General features: G+C 55.2%; 3 protein-coding genes across 13 annotated transcripts in view; 1 reads left to right on the forward strand and 2 right to left on the reverse strand.

The window, feature by feature from the left end:
• Positions 1-684: 684 nt before the first annotated feature.
• CENPO (centromere protein O) lies at positions 685-6,616 on the reverse strand. Of its 2 annotated transcripts, none has more exons than XM_074921216.1 (7): positions 6,517-6,616; positions 5,981-6,207; positions 5,321-5,490; positions 4,824-4,935; positions 3,788-4,047; positions 3,186-3,357; positions 685-1,524 (listed from the first exon to the last, which is right to left on the reverse strand). In XM_074921216.1, exons 2-7 carry the CDS (start codon positions 6,009-6,011, stop codon positions 1,400-1,402), a joined length of 870 nt encoding a protein of 289 aa, XP_074777317.1. In that variant the 5' UTR covers positions 6,012-6,207; positions 6,517-6,616; the 3' UTR covers positions 685-1,399. The 2 variants fall into 2 exon arrangements, with proteins under 2 accessions (XP_074777317.1, XP_074777310.1); XM_074921209.1 differs by having other exon boundaries at positions 5,981-6,028; positions 6,517-6,574.
• Positions 6,617-6,647: 31 nt separating this feature from the next.
• On the forward strand, positions 6,648-7,969 carry PTRHD1 (peptidyl-tRNA hydrolase domain containing 1). Of its 2 annotated transcripts, none has more exons than XM_074921230.1 (2): positions 6,648-6,892; positions 7,607-7,969. In XM_074921230.1, the coding sequence occupies exons 1-2, from the start codon at positions 6,680-6,682 to the stop codon at positions 7,775-7,777; spliced, it is 384 nt and encodes a 127-aa protein (XP_074777331.1). In that variant the 5' UTR covers positions 6,648-6,679; the 3' UTR covers positions 7,778-7,969. The 2 variants fall into 2 exon arrangements, 1 of the variants encoding a protein (XP_074777331.1); XR_012634701.1 differs by lacking the exon at positions 6,648-6,892 and adding an exon at positions 6,954-7,440 and having other exon boundaries at positions 7,607-7,746.
• A 1,069-nt stretch (positions 7,970-9,038) lies between these two features.
• The window catches only part of NCOA1 (nuclear receptor coactivator 1), a 190,020-nt gene continuing 180,831 nt past the window's right edge, over positions 9,039-18,227 (reverse strand). For 5 of the 9 annotated variants that reach the window (XM_074895419.1, XM_074895426.1, XM_074895421.1 and 2 more), the window contains 7 exons: positions 16,849-17,163; positions 16,571-16,672; positions 15,088-15,487; positions 14,067-14,241; positions 12,773-12,956; positions 11,821-11,910; positions 9,039-10,727 (listed from right to left, as the gene is read on the reverse strand). In XM_074895419.1, the coding sequence (XP_074751520.1) occupies positions 10,560-10,727; positions 11,821-11,910; positions 12,773-12,956; positions 14,067-14,241; positions 15,088-15,487; positions 16,571-16,672; positions 16,849-17,163 (1,434 nt within the window). In that variant the 3' untranslated portion in view covers positions 9,039-10,559. Of the gene's footprint in view, positions 10,728-10,817; positions 10,875-11,820; positions 11,911-12,772; positions 12,957-14,066; positions 14,242-15,087; positions 15,488-16,570; positions 16,673-16,848; positions 17,164-18,227 lie in introns of all 9 variants that reach the window. The other 4 variants (XM_074895423.1, XM_074895422.1, XM_074895425.1 and 1 more) reach the window with 3 other exon arrangements.

Genomic DNA, 18,227 nt, shown 5'->3' on the forward strand with positions numbered 1-18,227 from the left:
GAGGGCGTTTGCACCCTGCCAGGCAAGCCTGGAGGGGTGGGGAGACCAGCCTCCCTCTGCCCCACACAGGCAATTGCACCCAAGACGTGGGTTAAGCCCAGCTTTACCACAGCTGCTTCAGGGAGAAGCTGCAACACTTCACACTGGTAGTTTAAGTGTCCAGTTCCCACGGATTTCCCCCCAAAGCATGACCTGGACCTTCACCCCCCCCCCCCCGGCAAGGTCAAGGCTCTGCCTCCCCTCAGGTGCACAAGGTTTGGGCTGGGACTCCTGCTTAAGTCCATCCTCTGCAAACTCATGGCTGCCCTCAGGCACAGGCAGCACTTTATTCCGCTTTCCAAGTATTTTTTCGCAGAAGAAAACAACCACAGAATTAAAAGTGATGCAGGATACTGAAAATGTCTTTTGCTGCTGCCCAGCTGGCATCAGGAACAGATATTCAAAAGCCCAGGTGAATGCTCACCCCCATGCACCTTCCTCCATGAGAAACTCTCAGTATTTTTTAGGGGCAGGAATCGCTGCCTGGAGCTACCCCCATTCAAACAAGTTGTCCAGTTGGCTCTGGAGAAGGAGCTCTAATAATTACAGAAACAACTAAAAAATTCTAAATCACTTTCCTTTGTGGCTTCCCACACATGGGACCGGCGTAAAAATGAGACAGGAGAAAATACTGTTATTTAAACCCATGTTGTACAGCTCAAATCAATAGAGGATTTTTTAAAACATCACAATTTCAGTAACATACAACTTTTATTAACAAGTTTAAAAATTACTGTGACCAAGCAGCAAGATTTTAAAAACCTGATCCAGACAATGGGACACCAGCAAATCTGCCCCGTGCCTGAAGGGAAGGAAATAACACGCGTAAAGCTACAGCTGGTGTGAAATTTTCTGGAAAATTTGGTGTTCGTGCTTTGGGGGGGGTTAACACAGCCCGCATGAGAGGGTGGGCTGCTGCTGGCACTGACTAAACCTCACCTTTGTCCCTCAACCCCTTCCAGCTTCTAACATGAAGTCTTTTCCTGGCTGTGGCAAGCAGGGAACGGATTATTCCGCTTGCTTCCCACTTTTTGAGGTGCACTGGAGCAGTGCACGGTGCTGACCCACAGGGCATTGTCCCCAAAGCACCGAAATCACAAAGTTTTAATAAAGTTTCTGATTCCAGCTGAGATGTTTCCTGCAAGCGTGGAGTTCTGCAGCACTCAAACAAGCACTGAGGAAAGATTACCTGCAACAACAGACACCCGAAAGCCTCAAGGAAACATCGCTGTCGAGATCTAAACTGGGCCAAGATGCTCCTGAGGGGGGCGGTCCCAGCAGCATGCCACAGTCCAGGGAAAATATTTGCATTTTGAGCTCAGTCCCTGCTCGCAGGCGCAGTCCTGAGGGCCAGGGGACCTCACGGTGCTCCGGCCACGTTTGCTCCGGTGTCACTGAAGGAGCGGAAGGCTTTGTGAAGGGCCATGTGGCAAAACAGATCCGAGTGAGCTGTTGCCTTCTCTGCCAGAGATGCAGGAGCCTCCGCTGGCAGGAGAAGCGGCCGGATCAGTGAGTAAAGGAAAAAAAAAAGAAAATCATATTGCCGGAGTAAAACTCTTCGTGTCTCATTCTTCCCTCGTCACCCAAGAGTTTTTAAATGCGTTTTTTCTTCTCATAGTCCTTCTCGCTCCTCCCTCAGCCTCGGCTGTCCTGCAGCTCCCCCCCTGGGATTTGAATGGCTGCAGAGAGTGCAAGCGCCTTCAGCCACCGAGCTGCTCTCTCAGCTCAGAACACACTAAAAATTGTGAGGAAAGGCAGAACTTTACCTATGAAGGGACGGCTACTGCGAGGAAAGAGAGGGGGAGCTGCTGATATAGTACATGGCGACTCCTCCAGCCTCTCTGCAAGCCAAGGAGCTCGCTGAAGCAGGCCTGAGACCGAGCCTGATGGCGGAGAAAAATCATCAATCCCAGTTTGCCCAGTTCAGAGCTCCATCTAGCTGCACGTCGGTCCTCACGCTCCACAGCCCAGCCAGCCGCGAGCGGGACACACACAGGGAGGCAAAGGATTCCTCAGCCCACTCTGGCATTTGTAGGAGGAAAATAGCGCGGAACCAGGATTAAGCTGGGCCATGGGGCTGGGGCTGCACAAGACACTCAGCGTTGAGGTCAGGCTTTGCCATACCAGGAGGGGACTAAACCAGACTAAACCCCCCAGTTCCCCCAGCCGCTCCCCAGCAGACCTGTGCTCCAGACCCTGCCCCAGCTCCGTTGCCCTTCTCTGGCCACGCTCGAGTCATTCAATGGCCTTTTTGGGGTGAGGGGCCCAAAACTGAACCCAGGAATCGAGGGGCGGCCTCACCAGTGCCGAGCACAGGGCTCAGATCCCTTCCCTGTCCCTGCTGGCCACGCCAGTGCTGACACAAGCCAGGATGCCGTTGCCCTCCTTGGCCCCCTGGGCACACTGCTGGCTCCTGTTCACCCAGCTGTCAATCAATACCCCCACAACGCAAGACACCCCAACACCAGGCCTCAATTAGTCATTTATCTAATTGCACTGAGAGCAAGCAGTTTCTGATACTGAAAAGATTCTGTTTTATTTGCCTACAACTAGCCCCCACCCTACAGAAAGGCCATGGGGCTGAGCGCCAGGTTTTCAAGGATCAGAAACGAGTCCAAGGCCACAAGTTGAATGGAACAAACTATCCCCACAGCCGAGACTGACAGCATCCGAGCTTCTGCCTGCACTGCCTCGCCAGGCTCTCCCATGTGCCCAGGGCGCACTAGCACAGGCTGGGATTTACCCGTGACACCTACCCAACCAGTGTCCTGCTCTTGCTGGGACCGTACTGGAGTCTGCACTCCAAGTAATCACAAACTGGGAACGAGCAGCCTGTCTGCCTGAAGCAATCCGAGCTGGCGCTCACACCTTTCCTTTCTCAGCCCCATCGTATTTCCCTCCCTCCAGCCACTGCCAGGATTGCAAGAGATCCGTGCTCTTGTGCTAGGGATGAGTTACAACTGCTTTAAGACCCAGCACTGACTGCACACAACCCCTTCTATCATCTTTTCTCCCTCAGAAATATGACATAATAAATAATTCTCCCTTTTGTCCCCAAACTCAACCACAAAGAAAAACCTGTCCAGAACCACAGTATGACCTGCTTACCCCAGATCCCCCAACAGACCCCCCCACCGATCACTTACGCGTGCAGGAAACGGTGACTTTAGTGGGGATGCTGGAGCAGAGGTCTCCGTAAAGCAGCCTCACATTGAAGGGAAAGGTCTTGCTTTTATTTGACACGTTGTAATTAAAGACCAGCAAGTTACACAAGGAGTTTGTCTGCAAGGTTCCTTCTATCTGGTCTGAAAAGTGTTCCTGGAGGGACAAAGACAAGTGCTGAAACATGAAGCTAGGAAGGGAGCTCGCTAAGTGCAGTGCCCCCACCCTCCCTACCAGCCTGGCATGTACATCGAGCAACCCCCGCATGGGAAAGACTTAAATAAACCAGTGCTCATGCCTTAAGCCACATCCTCCAGCTGGTTTTTACAACATCTCAGCTATTTCAGCTTACGGACCTCCATAGTTTGGTGGTAAACTTTAAATAAGCCACCAGACAACATCCAAGTACATGCATAATTGACAAAATGGGCGAGCGAGTTTATAGTCACATGGTAATTTGTGAAGTTCTAAAAAACAGAACGTAAAGAAAACTGCTGAGATTCCCCCACGTGCTTTAGAGATTCGTAACTCTTAGTACATCAAAGGGAAAAGGACGGGCGAGCAGCATTGCTGTGGCCACTGGTACCTGTAACTGGTCTGCCTGGTACCTCCTCGCAGCATAAGCGTTCAGGTGGTTGGACAGGACGGACAAGAAGCGCCTGATGTCCGTCTGCAAGTATTTCTTGGCCAGCTGCGCCAGGGGGATGAAGATGGGGATGGAGTGGCGGAGAATCTGCACTTCTGGCTTGGTAAGCAGGTCCAGGTAGTAAGAATCCAAGTAGGTGCCCTCGTAAGCCGTGCTGATGCAGAAACACACTCCCTGCTCGGTCAGCTTCCCACTGATCCCTTGGGTGCAGAGAGAGAGGGGCTACTCAACACTAACTCATCACCACGGGGCAGCTTTGCCAGGGCAACACCAACTGCAAGAGGGGCTGAGTCCTCTCATGAGGAAGCTCTGGGAGGTCCCTCAGAGGATTAAAGACTTGCGAGGGTTTAGGGACAGAAAACACGGCAACTTTTTAATTAGTGGTGGCATAAATTCCCAATAACTGCGTTACGCTACCGATTTCAAACACCAACACGACAGGGGGAACAGGGAGGAAGGTGGAGGAAGGCTTCACCACCCCAAGGATTGCGGCAGGAGCGCTCGTGGTGGGGCTCAGCCCACGTGTCAAGCAGGATTCACGTCCTCACGCTCTCCAGAATGCAGAGCAAAGGTGACTCTCATTGGAAACCAAAAAGTTTTTTAAAAAGCCCAGGAGTAGGTGAAAAGAGGGTGCTGACCTCACAAGCTTGCTTGGAAGACCCAGACCACTGGATACTTAAGTGCTTAATTCGCAAAGATTTCATTCCTAAGGTAGTTACATGTTCTCCAGAATCTAGACCTCAGTCTAAATGACATAGTTCAGTAAATAATAGTTCCTGCAACATCCCAGAAGCCTCCTGTGAAAGCCAGGGAATTACAAGTTTACTGCTCTTCCAGCATTTTCAGATTCCAAAGGCAGCAAACACAGCAGCAGCGTTAACAGGGAAGTTACACATCACATCAGGCTCATTTTCCAAAATTTAGCACTCCAGAAATGCAGCTGTTGGCAGAACACACACAAATTCCAAGATGTTACCTGTGAGGCAAAAGACCTGCAGCATATCCTTAACATTTTTTATCTTCCACTCTAAAACAGCCTGAGCACTGGGCTGTGCTGGATCCGACACGACTCCTTCTTTCCCAAGTTGCTACAAAAGCCAGAAGAGAAGAGAGGTCAGAAATTGCTGACACAAATCTGTCACCTGCGGGGAAAAGAGTCAGGATACAGAGAAATAATAACCTGGCTCTGAGAAAAGTGAGATGGCATTTCAAGCAGTAGAGGGGAGAAACGAAGCAGAAGAGAGAATAAAAACTCAAGAAAAGGTTCAAAAATGGCCACATGACCTCCAAGCAAGCAGACCCAGGACTACACGTGCTGAAAACTGGGGACTCTAGAACTTAAAAAAGGACTTAAAAAGGGAAAGTAAAAAAATAATATTTGACTCCGTAGGAATAATCTCAGTAAAGCTACTCCCTGAGAGCAGGAGCACACCAGAGCTCTCTCCCAGATCCCTGCAGCAAATGCTCTCTCACCCCCTTTTGCTGTAAATCCACTTTAGCCTGCAGCTCATCCCTCTGGCATGTCAGCTCCCGTACTCTTGCTTTCAGCCTGGCCAGCTTCGACTCTTGCTGCTTCGCTTCCTCTTCCTTCACGTCTGCCTCATGAGCCTGAACCTCCAGCATTTCCAGGTGAGCAAACACCTCTGCGAGGAAAAGCACAACATGCTCAAAAATCCAGGCTGTGATTATTAATGGTCTGCACCGCTCTACCCAAAACAAAGTAGGTTCAGTGCAGACACATAAAGAAACCACTTGCAACAGCTTTTCAAAGAGGCAGAGGGCAGGCAAACATCTGGCAAAAAGGGCACTTTAAACAGCGAGGCTGAGTGCCAGCATACCCTAAATACCAGGTCGCCCCACGCCAGGCGGCTAAGCTCCTGAAACGCAGAGGAATGTAGCAAAAGTACAAGTCCCTATCCAGAGACACCTGCAAGTTTTCTTTTTAAGCCAGTACACAGAGTAGTAAAGTGACTTCTGTGAAGCCCCCATACCCTAAAGTGGACGTAAGTGACTCGAGGCACAACTCAGCAAGCCAAAGGGTCATTTCTGGCCCCAAGCGTTTTAGGGTTCAGTCCTACAGGACACGCTTTGCCCTTGGGACAGACAGCACGTCCCGCGCCGCAGACAGCTCACCGTGTGGGCAATGTGCTTTCCCTTCCTCCATCTTCCCTCGGCAATCTCCTGCAAACGAGAAGGCAGGCGTCAGCCCCCCTCGGTCCCTCGGGAAGTGGCGATGTGGGGGAAGCAAGAGCTTTTCTTCCTCAGGGGACCTTCCTCTTCCTCCTGCAACGGGCCTCCGAGAAGCACCGAGGGCAGGACTAGCGCCCAGGCTGGCCCCACGCAGGGACAATCCCCGGTGGCTGTAAAGACACGTTATAACCCACCATTTTACACCAGCCCCACAAGGAAACCCCCCTGGCAGCGCAGGAACGGGCGGGATTCAGCGGCCTCCGCCAGCACGACGAGCCCGGTGCGCCACCACAGCCCCGGGGGGGGCGACGGGGACGCAGGCGGGGGTGCCGGGGCGCTCCCCCCTGGGCCGGGCCCAGACCCCTGGGGACACCGCCGAGGGGACGGGGACAAGAAAGAGGCTGGACGGCCGGGGACCTCCGCACCAGGAGGGCTGAAGGAGCCGCCTGCCCCGGCCGCCCAACGGCTCCCGCACTCACCGTAGCAACTGGCGCTCAAACTGCGCGGCCGGACGGGCGTCACCGCCCCGAACGCCATTTCCCTCCCTTTGCCGTACAACAAAATGGCGCCGCCGCCGCCTTCCCCGGTATACACAGTGCGCGGGCGAGTCTCCCGGCAGGCTGTGCGGCGCCGTACAGCAGCATGGCGGCGCCCGGAGGCACGGCGGCGGCAGCGCTGGTGCAGTATGTGGTGCTGCGGGGGGACTTGTGCCGGCCGCCGCGGTCGTGGCCGCTGGGCGCGGTGGTGGCCCAGGGCTGCCACGCCGCCCTGGCAGCCGCCCACGCGCACCGCCAGCACCCCGACACCCGCGCCTACCTGGAGCTGGGCGGCGCCATGCGCACCGTCGTGCTGGAGGTGCGCGGGGCAGGCCGGGAGCGCCGCGCTCGGGGGGCGGGCGGCGGCCATTTTGGGGCGGGCCCGGCAGAGCCCTGAGGGCGCGGTGCGTGTGCGGGGGGGCGCCCCGGGCGCTGAGCCGGGCTTGGTGGGGAGGGGCGGGCCGGGCCTGACTCGCCTTCTCCCGGGCCCGGCCTGTCCTCACGCTCCCGGGAGCCTCACCCGGGTTGTTGAACCGCGGCCTAAGCTCTCTGAAGGCCGCGGGCCCTCGTGGTGGTTCCGAGGCCTCCGCTCCCGGAGGCGCCGTCACTCCCGATGAGCCCCCGCAGCCCCCCAGCGGCCGCTCCGTGAAGAGGGAGTTCAGGGTGGTGGTCGGGGCAGCCCTGTGTGGCCGTGGGGTTGGGCAGAGCTGTTTGCTGTAGCGTGCAGAGCCAGGCAGGCTGCCCGGGGGAAGACCTGCATTTGTGAAGGTTTACAGCCCGTGTTGGCTCACAACCCTCAGCTCCTACCCTCAGTGCTTGCAGAGGCTGGTGGTGCAGCAGCGCCTACGAGAACAAAATGCCTTCTGGGTAAGATGTAAAGTATGGGGATTGCTCATCTTAGTAGCTGTGTGCGGGCAGCTGTGCTTCCCTGTCCTGGCCACTGTCGGCATGAGCCATCTTCCCTCGGCTGTTGTGGGTACCCAGCACCGCCTCGCACCCCAGGTCCTCACAGCAGACTTTGTCTCTTCCCCAGGCTCCGGATGAAGCTGCCCTGACAGCGCTGGCAGAGACCCTGAAGCAGCACAACATCGACCACCAAGTGTGGACTGAGCAGCCTGAGAATGTGGCCACCTGCCTGGCGCTCAGGCCCTACCCGAAGGACCAAGTGCACCAGCACCTGAGGAAATTTAAATTGCTCAAGTGATCAGTCACAAGCAGCTCTTCTCCTGGGCCAGAGCTGAGCTCACCCCTAGACAGGCGCTGGGAGGAAAGCTGCTGTGTCTCAGGAGTGCGGGGCTAATGCTCAGCAGCAGGTAGTCTTCTCCTCACGTGGTGACAGCAGTTACACAGCATGAAACGGCTCTTTGGGGAGGATTAAATGTTATTCTGTGCAGAATGTGACTATGTCTTGTGTTAACCTGCTGCCTGTGTGCAGTGTGGGCTTGCAGGTCATCCCCTTGCCAGCACAGGCAAACTTGAAAAATGGTTCTGCTGCTTTTTAGGGGTGAGTTTTCCCTTGGGCAGGCCTTGGAGCTTTCTATCCGTCTGTCTGTCCATCCCGATGGTTGTTTTCTGTGTGCCTGAGCTCTGCAACCAGGGCATGCTCCTCCCCGCATTTTTGGTGTCAGTGCGGCTGCCGGCACGGCCGCGCTCCCGACGCTTCTCACACCTCCACTCCTCACTCCGCAGCCACGCCGGGTTGCTTTTTCCTCCCGCACCAGCGAGGCTGGTTTGTCTGTGATTTTATTCACGTTGAACCATGCGATAAAATGATAAAACCCCGCCGGGAGCTGCGCGAACAGCAGACGGCAGCATCGGCCGGCGAGCCGACTCTCGCTGCGGACCTCGTCCTGCTGCGTTTGCAGTAAAAATGTTTGAAATGAACCACTTAGTTTAAAAAAAAAAAAAGTGCGTTGTCAGCTAGAAGTTTATCTGCCCCACCTCTCCCCACCCTGGGCGTGCTGTTAATGTCACTGTCACCCCTTTCCCTCCCCGCACCCACCCCAGTTTCCCCTTTTCCAGGGCTGAAGCAGCTCTTCTCGGCCTTGGATTCGGGGCTGGAGGCAGGAGCCACACGCCGTTTCTCGCTGCTCTGCACCGGGGCCGACCCAAGCTGCCTCCCCACCACAGCCTTACCCCAACCGTGGCGCTGGGGAGCCCCCAAACCCTCGCGTGTCCCCTGCTGGCGGCAGCTCCAGTGGTAAATTTGGTGACTAACAACCCCCGACCCCCAACTTACATATATTTTCTCCATGGCACTTTGGGATTTAAGACGCCGGTTTTGCAACCAAACTCTGCCCACCGGCTGATTTCCAGCCACAGAGGGGTTCCCAGTGTGAGGATGGGGTGACCCCGGGCTTCCCACCTCCTGTCCCGGCCTCCCCCTCAGCACAGAAACAACAAAACGGTAGCTGGCAAGTCCGGTTCTTTTTTTTTTTTTTTTTTTTTTTAAAGTCCTTTTTTTTTTTTGTCATCTTTAACTCTTGCAAATGTCAATCAACAAAGCTACACATTTTTTTTTTTTCCACACACCAGCGCGAGTTTTAGAGGGAAGAAAAAAAGAAAAAAAATCCTCCTGTAGCTGCCCTCCCCCCATAAAAGTCAGCAGTGAATATTAAAAGCGACCCCCAACTAAAAGAGAAAACAAATTTATACAGAGCTCAGAGCTATTTACAGTGACAGGCTTGAGGGGAAAAAAAATAAGCTATCTCCCAACAGAGAATTCAATTATTATTATTATTTTATTATTATTATTTTAAATAGTTTAAGCTACCTCAGCTGTTAAACACAATCAAAGCAGAAAGAACCGACTGCTTAATTTTATTTAATATTTAATCAGAAAATTTTATCTACAATAATTGACAGACCCCTCCCCCCATCCTTCCCCCTAAAAATTATTGCAGTTTTTTCCCCAAACTGTTCTTTTTTTGTCTTTTTTTTTGTCTTTTTTTTTTTTTTTCTCCTCCTGTTGTAATATACACATTGTAGCCCCCCTCCCCATTTCGCTCGGAGGCCTGAAACCAGCATAAAACATGGAAAAAATGGTGGGTCAAAATACTCTGTTGTTTTGTTTTTTTTGTTTTTTTTTTTTTTTTTCTTTAAAACCGACAAACTCACGATTGCTAGAAAAAGCTGATTGTACGCACAAGCGGGCTGGGGCGGAGGGGAGAGAAGGGGTTTTGTTTAAGCGTGAATAAAAAAAAAAAACGGCTTTTCCCGCAGAAGTCCAGCGCCGATCCCCTTCCGTGCCCCGCGCCGAGACGTGATCAGTGACAGATCCAGCTGAAACTGAGAGTGCTCTTCCTCCTCCTCCTCTTCCTCCTGCCGCCGCCGCAGCCCTCCAGCTGCCTTCTCCCCCTCCCCGCCTCCCCGAGAAACCTTCCTCCAGATTAAGAAGCCAGCAAAATGATTACAAAAATAAGAATCATCTGTAATTTTGGCTCGAGAAACCAACTGTCCCGCCTCGTCGCTTTGCCGACGTCCACCGCTTTTTTTTTTTTTTAAAAAAAAAAAAAGGGAAAAGAAGGGGGGAAAAAAAAAAAGGGAAAAAAACCCAAAGGGGATAAAAAAAGTGGTGGAAAAAAGAAGGGGGAAAAGAAGGGGGGGGGAAGAAGAGGGGGGGAAAAAGAAGAGGGAGAAGGGGAGAGAAAAGAGGGAGAAAGAAGGGGAGAAAGGGAGAAAGAAGGGAAAAAGAAGAAGGGGGAAAAAGAAGGAGAAAGAGAGGGGAAAAGAAGAAGGGAGGAAAGGGAAAATAAAGGAAAAAGGGTAATAGAAGGGAAAAAAGGGACAAAAAAAGGAAAAACCAAAGGGAAAAAAACCCACCCACCCCCCCAGTAAAACAAAAACCCTCCTTTTTGCTCCAAACACTACGAGCTGAAGAATGGCTGCGGGTTGAGATATCAAAAATCTCAGAAAAATATATAATATATATATTTATATATCTCTGTATGTCTTCTTATTTAAATTTCACATTCCTCGCAAAGCGATTATTCAGTCAGTAGCTGCTGAAGAAGGCTCTTCTGCTGGCCCGGCGGCGGCGGTGGCCCGGCGGCGTTTTTCGGGGTGCCCAAAGGAGCCGGCGGGTTGAGGTAGGGATCTCCTACCAGATTCACTGTACACTGTACGTCGGCAAAGACCTGAACCTGTTGTACCTGCTGGGACACAAAAGAGAAAAGGGGATTTAGCGGGGCCGGGGCAGGGGCCGGCGGCGGCGGAGCTGGGTACTACGTGAAGTGGAAACTCACTAGAGACTTCCTCTAGTCTGGAGCCACCCCAGAGAAGAACTCTTCTGTCTTCTTGTCCTATAAAAAGAAAACTGCTGCAACTCATTCGGCTCTGCGAGGTTCATAACGTTGCTCATCCATTAAAAAAAAAAAAAAAAAAAAAAAAAAAAAAAGGGGGGGGTGGGTGAAAATAGATTTATTTTTTTTTTTTGGTGGTGGGGAAAAAAAACCAAAAAGCCAGCCAGGCAGCCCTGGGGGGGAAGGGGAGCGGCGGCGTGGTGGTGGTTGTGGGGTGATGAGCGAGGTCCAGCGCGGCTGTTTTGATCAAAATTTCAAGAGTTTTTGGTGCGTCTCGGCGCGTCCCTACGGGCTCTGCAAAAGGGGAAGGGGGAGGCGCTGCCGGGCCGCCGGCGGGTTGTTGGTTGAGGTGGGGGATGAAGCGGCTGCTCCCCGGGAGGCATCGGTGGGTGGTTGGACACGTTTTGGTGGCGCTCAGAGGGACGGGCAGCGTCCGGCAGCGCCGCCTGCGGGGACAGACGCCGCCCCCCATCCAAATTTCCTCGCTCCGCCGCGCTTTAACGTGGCGGCCTGGCTGCCATCGGCCGCTCTGCTGCTGGCCGAGCCTAGGAAAGAAACCCTCCCGCCCGCTGTCAGCCCGGAGCCGGGGCGAGGGGCGTTTTTACACCAACACTCCTTTATTTTTCCAGCTCGGCCGCGGTGTCACCGCTCTTCCACGCCAGCGGAGGAGGCCGAAAACGCTCACGGCGGCGGTGGCGGCGGCACGAGCTTTGATGCGATGAGGGTTTGCGAGCGGTACCAGTGTCCCCGAGGGCTGGCTGTCACCCAACGCTGGCGGGACCGTGGTGGCTTCAACCTGACCCTGCCAACCGGGGCCGGCCCCGGTGGAAACCAAGCGTGCCGAGCCGGTACGGTCGGGGAGGTTCAGCCTTTATTGGGGTGGGGTGGGGGGAACCCGTCAAACTCCTCGGGGTACCTGAGATGTGCTTAGCAGTTTCTTACTGACCTGCGCCCCATCTGCTTCTGTTTTCAAAAGGTCAGTGGAGGAAAGCTGGTTGCAGTAAAGGCCCGCGGGTCTCAGCGCCGGGTCATTTACCTGTCAAAAGCAAGATCCAGGCTCAGCCGAGGCTCCTGGATGCTGGAGGAGCACTCGCCGCTGTCTCGTGCTGAGTTTTGGGGGGGATCTGGGGAGGGGGCACTCATGGATGGGGCAGTGCTGGGGGGGGTGCTGTGCTGCCAGCATCCTCCCTGCACTGGGAGCTGCAGGGTTTTGGGGGATTGGTGGGGGGATCCCAGTGGGCAGCTGGGACCTGTTTCACCTTTCTCCCCACATCCAGCACCTTTTCCTGGGGCTGCTGCTGGCTCCGGGGGCATCACCCCCCCTGGGAGCATGAAACAGCACCCAGCTGCTCGGTGAGAGGGCCCATGCACCATGGCCAGGTCACGGGAGGGAGCAGCCTCCTCCCTCACCCAGCCCTGTGGCTCCTCCCCGGGGAGGCTGCAAGCCCCAATCCACAACATCCCAACAGAAAAACCAGCAGGCCAGAAGCTTAAGAGCACCAAGACAAACCCCAGCAGCTAAAAATGGTGCAGGGGTCTCTCTCTCTGGCTCAGGGAGGATCTCGCTAAAGGGCTGGCACTGCGGAAAGGTCCCACATCCAGCCGTTCCCATTCCCCATCCCCAGTTTTCACAGCTCCCCGGCTACAAACAGACCCTCCACCAGCTCACCACGAGGGCTGTAGGTGCTGGAGATGCTCGGCACGTCCCTGCACCCCCCAAGGACAAACGAGACACCCCAGGGTGCCGTTGGCCTTGGGTTCCAGCACAGTGGCAATGCCAGCAGAGGCAGCCAGACCTTTCCCGCCTCCCCCTTTGGACAGTGGTGCCAGGAAAAACAAATCCTGAGCCCCTGGGAGCTGGGTGACCGTTCTGGGAGCGGCGATGGTGTGGGACTGACCTGCTCCGAGCACATGGAGTTCATCCCGGGCATCTGAAGCGAGTTCATCTGCATCTGACCGGCCATGGGGTTCATGTTCTGGACGTTGGTGTTTCCTCCCGCCATGGAGACGGTGATGCTCATGTTGTTGTACATGCCCTGCTGAGCAGGCGCCGGCTGGCTCTGCCCTGCTTGGCTGAATACGCTGAGAGACAGAGAAAAAAAAAAGTGTTACCCGGGCGTTTGTGGTGGTGGGAGGCACCTTGAGGTGTGTGTTGAGGCCCTGGGGTGGCGCCAGGCACCACGGCAGCCGGCCGGCCTGGGATGAACACCAAAACCACCCGCAGCAGGTGGCAGCCCTGGGGACAGCGGGAGGGACAGGGAGGCGTTAGGGGTTAAGCAAGGCTTAGCCAGGGTGAAGGCTGGGAGCAAGGGAGGTGGCTGCTGTGGAGACATCGCCCTCCGCTCCTGCTCTAGCAAGAGGCTGCTGGGTGTGATGGGGTAGAGCAGGAGGGCCACCAGTGCCAAGAAAGGGATGGTTACAGGGCTTTGGGCTGGCTTAAGATGCAAAGCCCTGGTCTATGTCACACGGAGCTCATGCTCCTTCCAGTGCCCTCAACAACTGATTTTCCCCACTCCTGCTGCAGGCAGGACAGTTCTCCGGTGCGAGGCAGGCGGAAGCACCCCAGCTCCAGCAGCACTCCCATCTCATCCCACCCAGCCCAGGAACCTCCTGCTCCGTGCTGCTTGACCAGGACAGGTCAGCTGAGCTATCTTGACAGACCCAAGACGCAAAGCAAGGCACTTCCCAGGTGAGCTTTTAGGTTGTTTTTTTTCGTTTGTTTCTGGAGATTTGAAGCTCAAACCTGACTCATGCGAAAAAAGCAACAAGCCTGGTGACTTCCTACTTGCTTTGCTACGTCAGAGCCGGACACATCTTGAGTGTGACACAATGACCTGGGACTACTGGTCTTAATTTATCATCATGTTTCCTAATCCTACTTTCTCCAGACATAATTAAGCCACTCGTGTAATTACAAGCCAAAGACCTGCTTCACGTCATCCTCAACACACGTGCTCGTTCATTTAAACGCCGCAAGCTTCCAAGCCAAGGCGAAGACAAGGACCTGGGTTGATGGTGACTTCTGGAGGACATCACGCTTGGAGGACACGGCCTGAGCTCAGCATGTGTCCTCAGCCAGGTGCCACCTACCCCTGCCAACAACCTACCAGGGGACCATCACCTCAGTGTGACCTTGCTGCCTTCTCTCCATGTCACCCACCTGCCCCAGGTTGCCCCCCGCCATGATCTTACTTGCTGTTCCCCATGGCTCCTTGCTGCCAGGTCTTCATGTCAGGCGACTGGTAGCCCGGTGTCGGCGGTGCCGGCTGCAGCATGGGGCTTTGTGAAGGCGGGAGCTGGGGTGACATCAAGGGGCTGCTGGGGCTGAGCGACGGAGCAAAGGCAGGTTCGCTTTGCTGACCCATGCCTGGGGAAGGACAGACACGTCAGCGGTGCCCAGACCCCCACCAGCAGTCCCGATTCCCTCCTCCTCCCTTGCAACTGCTGGCATCAAACCAGAAGCATCAGCCGTAAATTTTGGTCTCGGGGTCTCTGCTTTTCATTTCAAGCAGCTGTGTAGCTCAAATGCAAATATTTAAAGGATGAAGGAGTGGGGAACCCTCCCCCCCAAGTGGCTTCCTTCAGCAGGTGCTCCTCTTTAGCATCACACCCGGCTGGAAAATAGCCAGGGCCATGATGAGAAGATGCCAGAGCAGGTTCCTGCAGGGCTATGGCAGCCACACCGCAGTTTTCTCTACTCAGTTTTCTCTACTCATCCCTAAAGTCCACCTTGCTGAGACCCTGCACTGATGCTTCAACGTGAAGACCTCCATGAACTCTGCGTGGGCTCACCCATCTCACGGGAGCTCGGTGCCCACACGAGCCTGCAGCTCGTTTCAGCCATCTCAACAAGGCTCTGGCCTTTTTTGGGGCATATATATTTAAGGAAACACAATTTAGAGGACCATCTTGCTGCTGGATTTTCAAGAGTTAAGGAAATTCTTTTCAAGGAAAAGAGTTCAAGTTGCCCAAACTTTCAGCTTTTTTTTTTTTTTTTTTTTTTGAGATGCAACCCAAAAAGGTCCCTTGGGAGGTGGAGACCAGAGACCAGACCGGGACGCAGGCTGGGGGTGATGGCCAGGATGAAGCCCCGGGTGATGGGCGAGCAGAGCTGGGCTGCAGCATCCTCAGGGGGGTGGGTCTCAGCTCTGCCCCCCACCTCTCCCTCCCCACCGCCAGACAGCTTTCCGATCCAACCAGCTGCTCGACGTACCTGATCCCGAATACTGAAAGATGTTCTGCTGCATCTGCGGGGTCATCCCGGCGCCGAACTGCCCTCCGACGCCGCCCATCATCCCCCTGTTCACCATGCTGCTGCGGTTAGCCAGCGCGGCCTCGGGGTTGGATGCCAACGGCGAGAAGGGGCTGGTGGAGGTGGGAGGGTTTCCCGGGGTTGTACCGTAGTTTGGGGGGTAAGGGAACTGCTGGGGGGGTGCTTGGGGCAAACGAGCGGCTCCGATCTGTACCGGGAGCCCGGCGGAGGGGGGGAGGTTGTTCCCGAAGCTCTGCTGTCTCATCAGGATGGCTCGCTGCTGCATGAGCTGCCGCTGCCGGTGCTGCTGGCTGTAGAGCTCGCGCTGACGCTGGGCCAGCATCTGGGCGTTGAGGGGAGGCTGTGGGGAAGGAGGGGGGTGCCCTAATTATCACTGTTACTCTCCAGTTCTGACAGACAGCTCAGAGGTGTCGCGGCGTAAGAGCCGCGGGTGCTCCCCTTCCCCGGCTCGGGGTGCCTGTCCTCGGTTTGCAAGTCAAGCTGGAAAAACCCTGAAATGCTGTAAATCGGCCTGTTTGTGCTGGTGCAGGGCAGCGCGGGTTGGAGATATCAAAGATCAGCCCTTGCATGTGCCGAATGGCAAAACTCCAGCAGCAGGAGCATCCCCCGAGCTGGGAAAATGGGCTCTCAGCCACCCGGCTGCCACCAACCACCCCTCTCCTCCGCAGGACCCACTTCTTGGGCCTTCACCGGGATGCTCCCACGTGCCAGAGCCCAGGATCCCCAACTCTGACCCTTTTGGTTGCAAGATGTTAAAAAAAAAAAATCCCAATCCCATGAGCTTTTCCATCACCATGGGCTCGTTCCCCATATGGCTGAGGCAGAAGTGTTGGGATTAATCACCTTAAAAAGCCTGACAAAGCCATCAGCGGCTGAAATCGGAGCTACAATAGGAACCACTTGGTCCCCTTCCCTGTGACTAATGCTCCCCACGGCACATTAGGGATGTCACGCCGCTTCATGAAAAGGCAAAAGCTTTGCCGAGAAGTGGAATAAAATCACCAGGACTTTTTTTCCGAACGCTTTCCGACTTCTCTCCTCATCCCCAGCAGATGTTTTCAGCACTTTATTAGAAGCCAAAAAAGAACTTTAGGGCCTGGGGATTTGCAGGATCATTAAGAAGATGCACTAGAGATTCTAGTATTTAAAGGATGGCATCTATTTCCTAAAGATTCTTTTCAGTTAAATGCAACAGCACATCCTTCTCCAAGAAATGACAAAGTATTTATACCTTAAGCAGGTGAAGGAGGTGGAGTAAGAGTGAAGCGAAATAAAAACCCCACAGCAGCTTGTCTTGCACATGGGAGCATTTTTCTCTCCCGTTAATGACAGAGAGGAGTGAGCCAGGCTGTGCTAACTGAGAGGGCGTGGGGATTAACCCTCAATTTTTCCCAGCTGGAAGATGGTGCCACATCCCCCTTACCTGCGGCGTGATCTGCTGCTGCATCCCCGCCCGCATGTTGATGCCCACTGGGGAATTGGCTGCGAACTGGTTGAGGATGGCCTGCCGGTTTTGATGGATCAGCTGGAGGAGAGGGGGGGAAAAAAAAAAAAACAACCCAGAGAGACCTTCAAAACTCTGATGCAGGAGCTTCTCAGCCATCCGATCCCTCCCCAGCGGGACGCGCGGGCTGCAGGCAGGACTCGGGGTGGCTCCGTCCTCCTGCCCGCGGCGTTGGGGTGCAAAGGGGAGTGAATTACCTGCTGCTGGCCCTGCAGCCGCTGCTGCAGCTGAAGTCGCAGCTGGTTGGGGGCCGTCGGGGGTCTGTTGAGCGTCTGCCGGGGTTGCATGGCCATGTTGGTGGGGAAGGCGCCGCGGGGCGGCGGGACCTGCACGGGCATGGGGCCGAAGGACGGCTTCTGCCGGACCATGCCGGGGAAGGCGCCGGGGAGGTTGGTGGTGGGAGAGGCGGAGGAGTAAGGCTGGGGGTACATGCCGGGTTTCTGCTCCATCATGAGCGGTGGGGTGGTTTGTTGGGGCTGGAACCGCTCCGTCAGGGCTTCCAGCCCACCGCCCTGGCCAAGGCAAAGAGGGAGGAAAAATATCACTTAATAAAAATATCACTTGAAAATATCACACCCACTGGCACCCAACCTCTCCCGGGTGAACTCAGAGGGGACGGAGGAGGCGTCTGGCATGGGGCAGCTTGCTTGTGAGGATGCTGCTGCCTCAGCCCCTGGGCCAGGCTCCGGCCCGTGGGGGAGCCAGCACTGCACTGAGGAGGGCATTAAACACCCGCTCCTCGGGGCTTAGCAAACCTTAGAGGGATGGAAATTATTTCTTTTGGTGTGCTTGGGCGCAAAGACGAAGGCCAGGCTTTTCTGAAGGGCTCAGGGCTCATCCCCTGGGGCTGGTGGGGGCAGGGGGGTTGCAGGGTAGTGGTAGGTGATCCCAGAATCATCTGGGTTGGAAAAGCCCTTGCAGCTCCCCCAGCCCAACCATGACCCTCCCCCTGACCGTTCCCAACTCCCCCAGATCCCTCAGCGCTGGCTCAGCCCGACTCTTCAACCCCTCCAGGGATCCCGGGGACTCCCCCCTGCCCTGGGCAGCCCATTCCAACGCCCAACAGCCCCTTCTGCACAGAAATCCTTCCTCAGAGCCAGCCTGACCCTGCCCTGGGCAGCTTGAGGCCATTCCCTCGGGGCCTGGCGCTGGGGCCTTGGCTCCAGAGACTCATCCCCCCTCTCTGCCCCCTCCTGGCAGGGAGTTGCAGAGGGCCAGGAGGTCTCCCCTCGGCCTCCTCTGCTCCAGACTGAACCCCCCCAGTTCCCCCAGCCGCTCCCCAGCAGACCTGTGCTCCAGACCCTGCCCCAGCTCCGTTGCCCTTCTCTGGCCACGCTCGAGTCATTCAATGGCCTTTTGGGGTGAGGGGCCCAAAACTGAACCCAGGAATCAAGTGATGTTGCCTTTCTCTGCCTTTTTCTCTGCCTTCCTCTGCAGGGTTTGCTGGCACTGAGCTGCTCATCTCCACACACCTGGCTGGACAGACCCTAAGGCTCAGAGGATCGACCTGAACATGGGAAATAGTTTGTGCTCGCTCTCCTTTCCTATTTTTATGCAGTCTCGGGTGCTTGGCTGG

This window comes from Athene noctua, chromosome 1 (genome assembly GCF_965140245.1).
Source record: "Athene noctua chromosome 1, bAthNoc1.hap1.1, whole genome shotgun sequence".
Lineage (NCBI taxonomy): Eukaryota > Metazoa > Chordata > Aves > Strigiformes > Strigidae > Athene > Athene noctua.